This window comes from Benincasa hispida, chromosome 4, assembly GCF_009727055.1.
Source record: "Benincasa hispida cultivar B227 chromosome 4, ASM972705v1, whole genome shotgun sequence".
In the NCBI taxonomy this organism is placed as follows: domain Eukaryota; kingdom Viridiplantae; phylum Streptophyta; class Magnoliopsida; order Cucurbitales; family Cucurbitaceae; genus Benincasa; species Benincasa hispida.
The window spans coordinates 5,148,851-5,162,144 of NC_052352.1; the positions used below are offsets into that span (position 1 = coordinate 5,148,851).

General features: G+C 32.4%; 2 protein-coding genes and 1 long non-coding RNA gene across 3 annotated transcripts; 1 reads left to right on the plus strand and 2 right to left on the minus strand.

Annotated features, from left to right (window-relative positions):
- Positions 1-370: 370 nt before the first annotated feature.
- LOC120076410 lies at positions 371-3,726 on the minus strand. Its single transcript, XR_005481544.1, has 3 exons — positions 3,333-3,726; positions 666-754; positions 371-580 (listed from the first exon to the last, which is right to left on the minus strand). It is a non-coding gene; the product is annotated as an uncharacterized LOC120076410 (long non-coding RNA).
- A 3,560-nt stretch (positions 3,727-7,286) lies between these two features.
- Positions 7,287-8,594, plus strand: LOC120075495 (dehydration-responsive element-binding protein 2D-like). Its single transcript, XM_039028938.1, has one exon. The coding sequence runs from the start codon at positions 7,641-7,643 to the stop codon at positions 8,235-8,237; it is 597 nt and encodes a 198-aa protein (XP_038884866.1). The 5' UTR covers positions 7,287-7,640; the 3' UTR covers positions 8,238-8,594.
- A 152-nt stretch (positions 8,595-8,746) lies between these two features.
- Positions 8,747-12,418, minus strand: LOC120075493 (purple acid phosphatase 2-like). Its single transcript, XM_039028936.1, has 8 exons — positions 11,893-12,418; positions 10,860-11,060; positions 10,666-10,777; positions 10,346-10,575; positions 10,114-10,252; positions 9,467-9,687; positions 9,207-9,328; positions 8,747-9,106 (listed from the first exon to the last, which is right to left on the minus strand). The coding sequence occupies exons 1-8, from the start codon at positions 12,076-12,078 to the stop codon at positions 8,884-8,886; spliced, it is 1,434 nt and encodes a 477-aa protein (XP_038884864.1). The 5' UTR covers positions 12,079-12,418; the 3' UTR covers positions 8,747-8,883.
- Between the last annotated feature and the right edge of the window lie 876 nt (positions 12,419-13,294).

The following is a 13,294-nucleotide window of genomic DNA, read 5'->3' on the forward strand; positions in this document are numbered from 1 at the left end:
ACCCAACCTTATTAGTATACTATACATCATTTTGGCTATTTACTCGAACTTGATCCATTCTTATGTCTCCACATAAAGTCCAAATACTCCTGTAACAGTCATGAATATGGTTGGCAACAGGGCCGGGGGGCGTCCCCCGTCCCCGACCCCGTCGGGGAAACGGGGTCCCCACGGGGCCCCATTCCCCATTTTCCCGCAGGGATTCCTTATTTTTTTTTGTTAATTAACATTAGATTTAAAATTTGATTAGCTCACAAAAAATCCATTAAATAAGTTTATCGAATTCCTCATTTTTTAATTCAAGTGATTTTATTTGAAATTTGACTAGTGCACAACATCTTATACATTCAAATAAACACAATGTAAAAAACTAACAAATCCATTAAATAAGTTTACAACTTAAAATTCAATAAAGTTTGATTAAAGAAGTCAATTAAAGGTAAACGTCTTATACATCCAAATAAGTTTACAACTTAAAATTTAATAAAACTCATCTTTCTCTCTTCAATGATGACTTCACAATCAAATCTTTCTCCTTTCTTGGTATCATCCCATCTTTAGTTATGAGTATTATTCATTCCTACATTTAAAATATAATAAACAAATAATGTCACAAAAAAAAAAAAAAAGCTAGACCACAAAAAAATGTTAATCTTTGAGTATACCTTAGTCACCATGCCATCCTCATCAGAATCGTATGTATCTTTTAAAACAATTGTTAAATGTTTAACCATTTCTTTTCCAATGCTAGTACCTTATATTGTCAAATATTTGTAATAAAAGAAAATATTTATTAATATATTAAATACTAAAAAGAGGTAAAACAAAATAAACAAACTAGCATGTCAAAACTTCCGTTGAAATCTAATTTTGAGCAAACATCAAAGCCTTTATCGTCTTCGGATGAAGTTTGTTACGATGTGGGTTTACAATCCTACCACAGGTACTAAAACAAACTCTGATGCAACACTAGATAATGGGATGGCTAATATGTCTCTTGCAATTTCTTGTAAAATTGGATACTTGACACCATTCAATTTCCACCAAATCAAAATGCAAAATTGGATGTTTGAATAAGACAGGTTCATCCAAATATTGATCAAACTGTTGCTTCTGATTCATATTATTGGAATTTGATACAAACAAGTCATAATCATTAAAATCATCAAATTCTATATTCTGCGAGGTTCCATCTAAATTTCTAGTGTGATAATCATCATCTTCACCTTCATGCTTCAGTTGATATTCTGTTTCCAGATCTGAACAAATTTTTTTAATCCTTTCCACTTCAAGAAAAAAACTATCTCCATAAATTCTAGGGAAGTAAAACTCAATCAGCTTCAATTTGTGACGTGGATCTAAAACTGCAGCTATGGCCTTACCCTATGAATTTTATTCCAATACTTATCAAACTTTGATATCATATTTGAAGCCATGTCTCTTATCTCTTGAATGCCAGAATTAGTTCACTTAGAAATAGCCAATTTCAATTTACAAATTTTTGGGAAAAAAAGATTAGCAATGGGATACTTGTACTTTGGTTCTCGTTGTTTTAATCGATAAAAAACAGCCTTGTACTTTAATACAGTGGCTAACATAAAATATGTAGAATTCCACCTAGTACAACAATCAAGACTCAGCATCTGACCATCATAAACATTCAACTGTCGAGCAGTTTCCTCAAGTTTCTCCTTCTTTTTTTGTGTATGCACCTAAAAAGATACACTACTACTACTCTTTCGATCCCATCTCCTATCACTGCCAACCCATCTTTCACAATCAAGTTCAGAATATGAGCACAACACCGCATATGAAATAAACTCTCATCCAATATTAAGTTTTCACACAAACTATCAATAAGCATATTAACCATGGATTCATTTGTACTACAATTATCTACTATTACAGATCAAATTTTTTTTTTTTTTTATCAATATTCCAATCTAACAAACATTCCATTATTTCTTCATGAAGCATCTTAGAAGTGTGTGGAGAGGGGATATATATAAACCTGATTAGTTTTTTGTTTTGCAAAATCCAACTATCATCAACAAAATGAACAGTGACAGTCATATAACCTTTTGTTTGGTGGTTGGAAGTCCACATGTCCGTTGTAAGGGAATTTTTTCCTTTAATCTCATTCAACAATGTCATGGTTTTCAACTTTTTAGTCTCATAAATTTTCAAAATCTCCTTCTTTATTATGTTTCTTGACACCATCTTAAATAATGGTTGGATAACATTACAAAATTCCCTAAAACCTTCATGTTTAACTATTGAGAGAGGATATTCATGTCTTATTATCATCCTAGCTAATGCTTTTTTTGCAGCTTCCTGTTCAAAGTTATATAAACTCAATGTATTGTTTTTTTCCCTATTAGGATTCAATAGGGATTTTCGTATGTCCTTTTGTCCTTTATATGGACATATCTTAATATGATCATGCAAATGTTTGGTTCCATTTTTACTTTCGCCTCCTAATTTTCGTTTGCAATAATTACAAACCGCCTTGTCTACTCCATCTATTTTTGTTTCTTAAAATGGTTTCAAACAACTGATGTCAATCTCCTTTTTAAAGATCCCTTCTCAATATCCTCTCAAATAATAACACAATTATCAACATTCAAATTATCATCGTTCGAAGAGCATGGAGTTAAATTTGCGATTGAATCTGGGGTTGGATCTGCGATTGGACTTGGAATTGGACTTGGAGAATCTTTATTTGTAGAAAGTGATGAAGACATTGTTTTCAACCCACCAAAGACTTAATTTAAAAACCCCTCTTTTTTAGTCTTTAGGTCACATCTTGAACTAGAGAATTGAGAAACTTATGTTAAATGGAATCCTTATAAGAGAAAATGTCTACTTATACGTACACCACTCAATTTGTTATTGATTTTGACATGAAAGATTTTACAAAATATTAGTATTACAAAAAGTTTCAAAGTTGAGTGAAAAGGTTCTCTACTACATGGAAAAATAAAAATTGAATAAGCAATATATCCGTTTATCTTATTGTGAGAAATATTTCTCATTTCAACTTAGCCATCATCTCTCCTTCAAGAGTCTTTTACCATTATGGACTTTGAAACCAAACACACAAACAAAACAAACACAAACAAATCTTAATTAACACACGAACAAACCAAACACACAAACAAATCTTAATTAACATATTTATAATTTTACCATTGTGGACTTTGAACATATTTATACTTAATTAACAAACAAATGTATCTTAATTAGCAAACAAAAAAAAAATATGAACAAGAAAACTAAGAAATTCATGGGAAAAAACGAAACTCGAAAGGAAAACGAAAGGAAATTTTTACCAAATTCACGACTAGGGCGTTTTCGGCAGTGGACTAGACTCAAGTTTTTGTAATAGGACAGGAGTCGGGCTCGGCTGGCAGATGGCGGTGGCTTCACGACTGGGCGGCGTTTTCGGTAGTGGCTTCACGGCTGGGCGGTCGCGACTGGGCAGTTTTCGACAGTGCCTTCACGATTGGGCGTTTTTGATAGTGGACTCACTTCACTTCATGACTGGGTGGTCACTTCACTTCACGAGGGAACTACCGAACTAGGGCATTTTTGGCGACGGTGGCTTCACTTCACGGCTGGCGGACTCAAGTTTTCGAAAGGGAAGGGAGGGGCGGGCGGCTGGGGAGTCAAGAAAGAATCAGAACAGAAGAAAGAAGAGAAGGGAATTAGGGAAAGAGAAGGAAGAGGAAGGAGAGGAGAAATGGGCTTTTCTCTTTGGGCTTTTAAGTTTTTAATTTGGGGCTTTTTTTTTAGATCTTCTTGGCTCCAAACTTTACCTATTAATATTATAGAAATATATATATAATTAATTATTTTATATTATTCTAAATATATATTAAATAAATATATAAAATCGGGTTTGGGGATTAATCGAGATGGGGTCAAGGTCGGGGTCGGGGCGGGGAATACTGTCCCCGTCCCCGGACAGGACCCTGATTAATTTTTTCGATTTAATCCCATTCCTGGTCAAACCGGGGAATCCCCGACCCGAACGGGTTGAGTCCTAGCGGGGTTTTTTGCCAACCCTAGTCATGGATCTTAGTTTATTGGATTTAGTGCAATTTACATATTCAATAACAGTTTTATTGAACAAAAACTTAATAACATTTTTATTACAAATAGAATATGTTTAAATTTATAAATTGTGAGTTTTAAGATATACAACCCGACAGAGAATGTGTATGGATAAGATCAATGACTTAGCACATTCGTGGAACATGTGGTTTGTCTTCTAGTAAAAATCTTCGAACAATATTATACGAAAACAACGCAACATGCATATCCCAAATCAAAGGAGGATATATTAAAGAAGATAGAACAAAACATAGTTCACCCAAGCTACACTCATGATCTTCAAGAAAATCGTGACATCACTATACAACGAATTTGTTCAAAGGATAACCTGGCGAACTTATTTACAAAGTCATTACCTATAGCAACCTTCGAAAAATTGGTGCACAATATTGGAATGCGGCGACTAAGAGATCTCAAGTGATGTTTCCGGAGTAAATATATTGTATTTTCTTTTAAGAGTATTAGATTATATGAAATATGTACTCTTTTTCCTTCATTATGATTTTTTTTTTCTAGCAATGTTTTAATGAGACATATTTAATATATATAATGGGCATCTAAGGGGGAGTATTACAAATATTATAGAAAATAGATGCTCATGCTTAGTGTCCATTGACCATGTGTCATGTCTCCATTTTTCCAAAGTGTTGTCTATGTGTCTTGTAAATGCTCATTATTAGTGTCCATATAATCTCCCTTCTACTTGCCAAATTGCCTATAAATAATGGCATTTGGTAGATTTTGAAAAACACGCATTGGACAAATTCCAAAAAGTTTGGAGAAAGTGGAGAAATCCGTAATTTGTTATTTTATTTACTTTTGTTATTTATTTTGTTTTATATATTTATATTATTATATTTAATTTATTTTAATATTCACTTATTCCATATATTTATATTTTATTTATTTATTTTAATATTATATTTTATTGACATCCGTGCTCCCGTTGTGCTCATTAAATTCACAACAATACTCAATCAAAAGATTTAAAGTTCAAATATTTCCACTTCAAAGATTATATATTGGACTTGAAAAAAAAAAAAAGAAAGAAAGAAAAACAAAGTCCAAAATATTTTAACATATTGCATTTTTATTTACTTTTCTACTTATTAACTTATAATCTAAACCACTTAGTTAAAAGTATAAATAACAAGTAAATTTATAATTATGTATAAAAATTCTTTTCTTTTCTTTTCTTTTCTTTTCTTTTCTGCCTTATTTTTCTTAAAACAAATGTGTTTGTTTTTGTCTTATCTACATTCATGCGTGTATGTGTATATTCAAAGGAAATGGATAATAGAAACAAAAGTGATCTAATGGAATGTCGAAAATTAAAGTTAAATCAAAACGAATAATAATAATAATACCTTTGAAAACTTTAAATTTTGTTTCCCTTCTTTTTGGAGTTCTCTTCGATTCATCTTGCGGTGGTCGAAAATTTTGCCCTTTATATTCATGAAGGGTGGTAATATCCTCGTGATATAATTATTTATCAATGTCACGTTTATCGAAATGTATTGAAAATTGGTATAATCAAAAGAAGATTTTATTGATAGATGAATCATCATAGACTTAAATTGTAAATATAATTAGATTGCTTTCGATTGTGTTTACCTAAAATTATGAATATGTCACATTTTACTATTACTATTATCCTTATCGTTACTAGTTGACCCTAATGGTAATCGTAATAGTAATGGTAAAGGTAACAACAAATGTGGTAGATTCATATTTTTCATTAACAATATCGGTAACGATAACACTAAAAGTAGTGGATCTCACGTAATTTTCAATCACAATTAGATTAAGTACCCTTAATTCCTCCATTAAATTATAGGTTTTGATTACAAATTTCGAAGTAGACCCCACAACTCATTATAATTAGACAACAAAAGTAATCAACTGGACCAATTTTTTATATTACCATTGATGAATTACATTTTATATACGTCAAACGTGGCCTAATTGCTATCCAAATACAATCACTTCACACCTTGAAACTAATATTTAGATGGTATTTAAAAAAAAAATTGACATTCAAATAGAACTCAAAAAAATTAAATGATACTCCATTATACATACAAATACTATCATTAATAGACACATGCTAATACAATCGTCTATAAGTTATTCGTTAGGAACATGGTGTATTAGTGATATACTAAAGAATAAAAATATCAAAATAAGTCGTGTGATCTAACACTGTTCTTCACTTGTGTTTTTAAAATATAAAATACTCGATAAGTGAAAATCAATATCAATTGAAAAGAAAATATCATTATAGGAGTTTGAACACAAGATTATCTATCCTAATACCATCTTAAATCATTAATTGACCAAAAACTTAAGTTGATAGGTGAATACAAATTTAACATCATCATCTAACAAAAATGTCTATCAAGTCTTTAAAATTTTAATTTAGTATTTATTAAAAACCCATTAGTTATAAAATTAAAACTTGAGGGCTAAACTCATCAATTAACCTACAATTACAAATTTAGTCTCTAAATTCTGAAGTTTGAGTCCATCTTATCCTTAAAAGTTAAGAAAATATCTAAAAAGTCTATAAATTTTCAATTTTATATTTAACAAATCCCTAAAAAATTCAATATTGTTTAAAATTAATTGATCCATACAAAATTTTGAAATTTATATCTAGTAGAATCCTAAATCCTTAATTTTATATGTAGTAGATCTTTGATTTTTAAAATATATCAAGATCCAGATATTAAATTCAAATCTTTAAAATTTGAAGGTCCAAAATAGATACAAATTCCAAAGTCATCAATTATTACTGATTTATAGTGTTTGAGTTTGTTTGTGGCATGAACTATCATAAGATTATAATAACACATTCTTGTTACAGTAAATATTATTTTGTATTCCTCTATTAGCTATAGTTAACATTATTTTAAAACTTAATTTGCTATCGTATTTACTATTTGCTACAGTTTTTACTATTTTACCTCCATCATTTTTTTATTCTATGTTATAATATTTACTATTTCCTTCTCAAACTAAAATAATTTACACCTTAAATACATATTATTATAACCTAAACTAAAATGATCTACATCACAAACATAAATTATTATAACCTAACTATAATAATCTAAGATTATAATAACCAATTTTTTATCCCAAATGTCCGATTCCTGTTTGGGGTCAAAGAGTCCTATCTGAAAAATCGTGCTTCTTTCTATTATTACCAATCCGATGTTTTTGGATAGAAAGTCTACATACAGTGGCAGAACAAAATAAAAATTGAAGAAAGCAATCTGGAATTTTGCTCGTGGAGAGACCAAAATATGGCCATGTGTGTGCAAGACATAATCCCAGAAGAGCTGCTCATCCTATGGACACGATTTCTTGTGTTCTTCTTGCCATGTATCATCTTTTCTTCTCTTGAAGCCACGTTTCATTCTTCCTTCTTCCGTTTTTAATACCCCATTTCCCATTCCAAGTTTCCCACTCCCAAAAATCTCTTCTTTGTTCTTTTTTTCCCTTCTTTCCTTCCTTAGAATATGTTGAAATCTTCTTCATCCAACAACAACAAAAGACCCTCTTCAAGAAAGGGTTGTATGAGAGGCAAAGGAGGCCCTGAAAATGCTTCTTGTACTTATAAAGGCGTTCGTCAAAGGACATGGGGTAAATGGGTTGCTGAAATTCGAGAACCAAATCGTGGAGCTCGTCTTTGGCTTGGTACTTTTGATACTTCTCATGATGCTGCTTTGGCTTATGATAATGCTGCTCGTCGTCTTTATGGCTCTGATGCTAAACTCAATCTCCCTGTTTCTGCTTCCACTTCTTCTTCTTCTGATAGTGTTGCTGCTAATGCTAATGTTAATGTCAATGCCATGGTGGAAGATGTTGCTTCTTCCTCTGTTTCTAATGAAAACAGCAGCAACACTGTATTGCCTAAGAAGAGATTTAGGGAAGAGGAGGAAGAACAAATTGGAGGGCTTTGGAGAGCTATGAGTATTAGTGTAGATGATTCTCTTTGGGTTGAAGCAGCTATGTCTTTGGATTTTCCTGTTGTTATGGATCAAGGCTGTTTTTCTGCTAATTTGATGGATACAAATGGAAATGGTGGATGGGATTCACTCCAATGGTGTTTATGAAACAAACAACCCCTTCAACACAAGAAAACTAGAATGATTTGTAATTCTAAAGTTGTATTGTTGTAATTTTCTCAAGTGGGATTGTATTATATAGGGTTAGAGGTCTTTCTTCTTCTTCTTCTATTCTTGTTGGTTTGGGGCTGTTTGGATTGAAAGCTATTATCCTGTAAATAAATATATAAAATTATTGTGTATTTGGAGAGATGGGTGTATACATATTGTCAGTTTTTTTTGTTCTGTTTAACTTTTTGAGTATTTCTTTTTTTAATGAAAACTTGCGAGTGGGGAGTGTTTTGTTTTCACTCTGATTGATGTCATAATTTTCTCTACAAAAGTTTGATTCTATATTGCAAGTGGGGTTCTGATATCTGATAACCTTTTTACAGTATCAGACTTTTCAGTTCTGTTTTTTTATCTGATTCTGTGCTTTGTTTGTACTTTCCAATCTTCCAAATCAGATGGAGGAGATAAAAGGAGAAACTGCCAAATGGACACTAACCCAGCTCACATCCAGGAACTTAATTAATTAATTAAACAAAGCTCATGCGGCCAGCTTGAGCCATAAAAAGCTCAAGTCTAACACAGCATCCACCATTTTATCTGGTGAGGATAGCAAACTATAAGCCATGAAAAAGCACAAGATGTTTCAGATTGCTGATGAAAGGTGACTACTCAGTACAGAAGATTCAGGCAATATAGTTGATCTAAATTGTCGATTATGCAGCCATAAGGAATCAGCTTCCACAGCATATTCATCTTGGTTTCTATGCCAAGCAAAGTAGGCATGAGTTCTGTTCTTTATGTCCAGTATGCCATGTCCAAAGCTGGCTTCACGGTAGGCCGAGTACTTTGGCTGTGGTTCAGTCATCCTAGCATAGTTGAAAACCATAGTTAATTTTGGAAGAACTGGTTGGAAGATTTAGAGTATTGTTTAAAAAAGAGAGAGTTTGAGAGGTTTCTAATGCTTACTCGGTTACTAATCCTTCAGAATTTCCACCATCTCCGATGGTTATATAAACAGGAGCATCTTGATCATGAACTGGAGAACATAACCCATTTACAACATTGTATGCTATGTTTGATATTCGTTCCTGTTATGCAAATCAAAATATTCATATGATTACTTAACGTTAACAAAGAATTCGCTTCATATTACACCAAAAAGAAACAGTTGGATTCAAATTCTATGATTTCAGGATGGAAAAAGAAATGACGATGATCTAACTTACAGATCGTTCGTAGGCATGAACATGACCGGCAAAGACAACATCAACTTTATATTTGACGAACCACGGCTCGAAGACCACTCTCATGCTTTCTCCTTCCATGTAATGGTGAATATAACTGCTGTACATTGGAGTATGCATAAGAACTATGAGCCATGGAGTTTCGTCCCTGTTTACCTTTGGCAGCTCATCGTGTAGCCATTTATATTGAGGGCTGCTTTTCACTGCCGGAAGAAGGTGCCAAAAAGACAAAGTGTGAGCATATTCATCATAACCATACAAAACTCACACTCATTTAAACGATCAAGAGAAATTTTAGCAACATTCAAAGGATCTGAATATATTGAATTATCGGTGGTACTTAGATGTTGGACTCTCGCAATCTTGAGTTCAGTCTCAAGTCTTAATTCATTCTCCGAAATATATTTCCCTTCTCCTTCTCCTTCTCCACTCCCTCTATTTATAACAAACTACTACAACATCTCTAGCTAATTGCTAATATATCCTTAAATACTTTAATTATTTCCTAATAATATTCCTATCAGACACTTATTGCTTTGAGAGATGGAAGAAGACTTGAACATAGTTATTGAAATGAATTTAGGATGCTAACTATGTTAGATACAAGATGAAGAGGATGTAGTACATACCATATGATGAGTAAGAGGACAAGACGATTATATAAGCTGAAGCTCTCTTAATGGAGTACCAAAGGTGGGAGGAGCCATCTGATGCATTGTATGAGACACGGTAACGATGGAAATAAGGCTTAAATGGTTCACTTTCACCCTGAAATAGATCATCAAACAATGCTGTTCATGGTATGCTCTAAAGGTATAAACCAATCAAATCAACAATAGAGAAAAAAAAAAAGATGAATACAATTTCAGGAACATAATCGAGTTCATGATTCCCTGCAGTCCAAATCCAAGGTTGATAAGCTGTACTTCTTTCCACAAACCTCCCCCATGTGTCCCATCTGGTGTTATCATGGAACGGATAGCGGTCTGCATAAGACAAGTCCCCAAGGAACAACACAGTCTGTCCTTTTGTCGGGTTTAATTCATAGTGTGTAAGTGTCCTATTAGAATCATGTGTTTGACCAAGATCCCCTGCTCGAGATAAACGAAAGAGAATCAAAATTCAAATCCAAACCTATGTTTAAGAAACTGAAATCCTAGGGAAAGCAATATAGAAATTACCTATAAGACCAAAAGTATAAGGCACATCGGGGCCAATTTTAGGAGGGGTTGTAAACCAAAATCTTCGTGAAAGACTCCCAAACCCAATCACGTAGAAGTATTTAGTATCATACTGAAACAAATAAGGTATGTTCTCAAATTTAGGATTGAAATTCAGAATGTAAAAGGAGGCCAATCAATTACAGAGCACAAACCTCTAAGTTGTTAATGGTGCAGTGGTGAATGTAACCAGACGTATAGTTGAAATATTTGTAGGAAACAACATAACCTGCAGCATGGTTCCTAATCTCACTGTTTTCAGCCCAATAAACCACTCTGTTTGAACCTGGTTTATCCGGTGTAACCCAAGAGATTATCACACTCTTCCCCTCAAAATCCCCCTGTGTTATATGAACCTTCAATCAACAGGAAAACAAAACCATCAATCTCTGCTCATATTCAAAGAAAATCACTTCATCTTCCTCATAATAGCTTCCAAGTTCGCTAAGATCATATACTACATTCATTTTGGAACCTCGTGACTTTTCAAATAATAACAGATTTCAAATGAATTCTGTTATTTATTACCGTAAGAAAAAAGATCATATAGTATTCAAATATCCAAGTTCAGTGATCTACGTACAACATGAATTCCATTGTTTGAATTCAATTAACCAATCATATTTAAAAGCCTATATAATTAGACTTTTTAACTTTACTTCATCTTCATCTTCCTCATAATAGCTTTCAAGTTCCCTATTAACCAATTTCTGCTCATATTCGAAGAAAATCACTTTATCTTCTTTAATATAGCTTGTAAGTTCGCCAAGATCCTACCGTAGTGTTCTCTTTGGAACTTCATATAGATTTCAAATGAATTACATTGTTTGTTACGGCATGAAAAAAGATCATACAGTCCTTATACTTTCAAATATCCAATTTAATGACGACATGAATTCTGTTGTTTGAATTCAATTAACCAATCTAATTTTAATTAAAAGGCAAAATAAGTAAACTATCTTTCTTTTCTATTTTGGTTATCATTCAAACACAAAATTTTAAATACATTCATTTCAAAATCTGTATAAGTAAACTAAAATCTCCCTTCAGGAATCCATCAATATCAGTCGGTATGGTGAAGAATGAGATTAAAATAACACAAAGAAAGAATCACTCTAATAATCGCAGAGAAAGCTCAAAATTCCATCAAATGCAATAAAGAAAACCTCAAAAGAAAACAAGAATCACCTGTTGAGGGGCATTTTTACCCGGAGGAGACCTAAAGACGTCGCTATCAAGCGGCATATCCAACGCGGCGTCGTCATTCCGAACAAAACCGCTCGTGATTCCGCCATTACAAACGCCCAAATCACATAGCAAAACAGAGAACACTAGAAGAACAGAGAACCCAAGACGAAACGCGGAAACTCCCATGGATTCGATCTTGGGGTGATAAGAAATCGGAATCCGCAAATGGGTTTATGTAATCGAATGAGAAGATGGATGTGGGTGTGGTGAAATTGCAAAAACACACGTGAAGGAATGGGAGGGATTTGGCTGAATCGATATTATACAGAGCAATGGGATCAAAGGGAGAGAAGCCATGTGGGAAGATATGGTTGCGGGAGAGAAAATTTGAGAGATTGGATCACTGCCATTTCAACCTGACAGTTGGTGGAACAGCCGAATGCAAATTTCTTTTGAAGAACATCCAAAATTTTGCCATATCTTGATGGAAGAGAATATGCACCTTTTGGAAGAATATGCGCCTTCCTTATTAATTACATGGAAATGGAACTAAATAGTACGTGGATTTAGATATCAATCATGTCGTTGTCACCCAACATTTTATAAGATATTTCATATTTTGAAATGTCATTAAATTATTTTTTGATTTATTATTCATTTATTTCCTCGATTCTATATAATTATTAAACTCTACTTTTTGTGACAAGTAACGATAGAGTCCATACCATTAGTATCAGAAAATTTCTCTTATTTCAACTTAAAAAATATTCATAAATTCGAGTCTGACTCAATAGATAAAATATTAATTATCATTTTAAAGTTTAATGATTCGATCTTTACTTTTTCAATAGTTGAACTCAAATAATAATAATAACAATATCAAGTGAAGTTTTGAATGTATATTTAATGTCGATCAATTCAAACAGTAAACTATTCTTTCAACTTTAAGAAATTTATAAATTCAAGCATAATTATATATCACCTCAAAGTTTGATGGTTTGATCTTCATTTTCATCATTATTAAACTGAAGAATAAAAACAAGGGGAAATTTACAGTAATGGTAAAAATTGGACTCCCAAATGATAAAATTGAACCATCGTAGTTATACAATTATGGATGTTTGAGGTTTCGATTTTAACACTAGTATAAGTTTGAGGTTTTGATTTTAACATTGGTATAAGTTTGAGGGATCAATTTTTACAATTAAAAGTTTGAGAGTATAATTGCGACTATCAACAAACTTTAGGAGTAGTTTTTGCAATTTACACTAAAAACAATAATAATAACAAGTGAAGTTTTGAATGTGTTTACTTATTTGATGTTTAGTAATTCAAACGATAAACATGTTCTCAATTTTAAGAAATTCTTAAATTCAAGCTTAACTTAGTAGATAAATATTAT

Coding starts and splice junctions, on each gene's coding strand:
- LOC120075495 (XM_039028938.1), top strand. CDS start 7,641: ATGTTGAAATCTTCTTCATCCAACAACAACAAAAGACCCTCTTCAAGA.
- LOC120075493 (XM_039028936.1), bottom strand. CDS start 12,078: ATGGGAGTTTCCGCGTTTCGTCTTGGGTTCTCTGTTCTTCTAGTGTTC. Junction 11,061..11,892: donor GTAAAAATGCCCCTCAACAG/GTGATTCTTGTT, acceptor TGTTGATTGAAG/GTTCATATAACACAGGGGGA. Junction 9,329..9,466: donor TTCATGCCTACGAACGATCT/GTAAGTTAGATC, acceptor TTTGCATAACAG/GAACGAATATCAAACATAGC.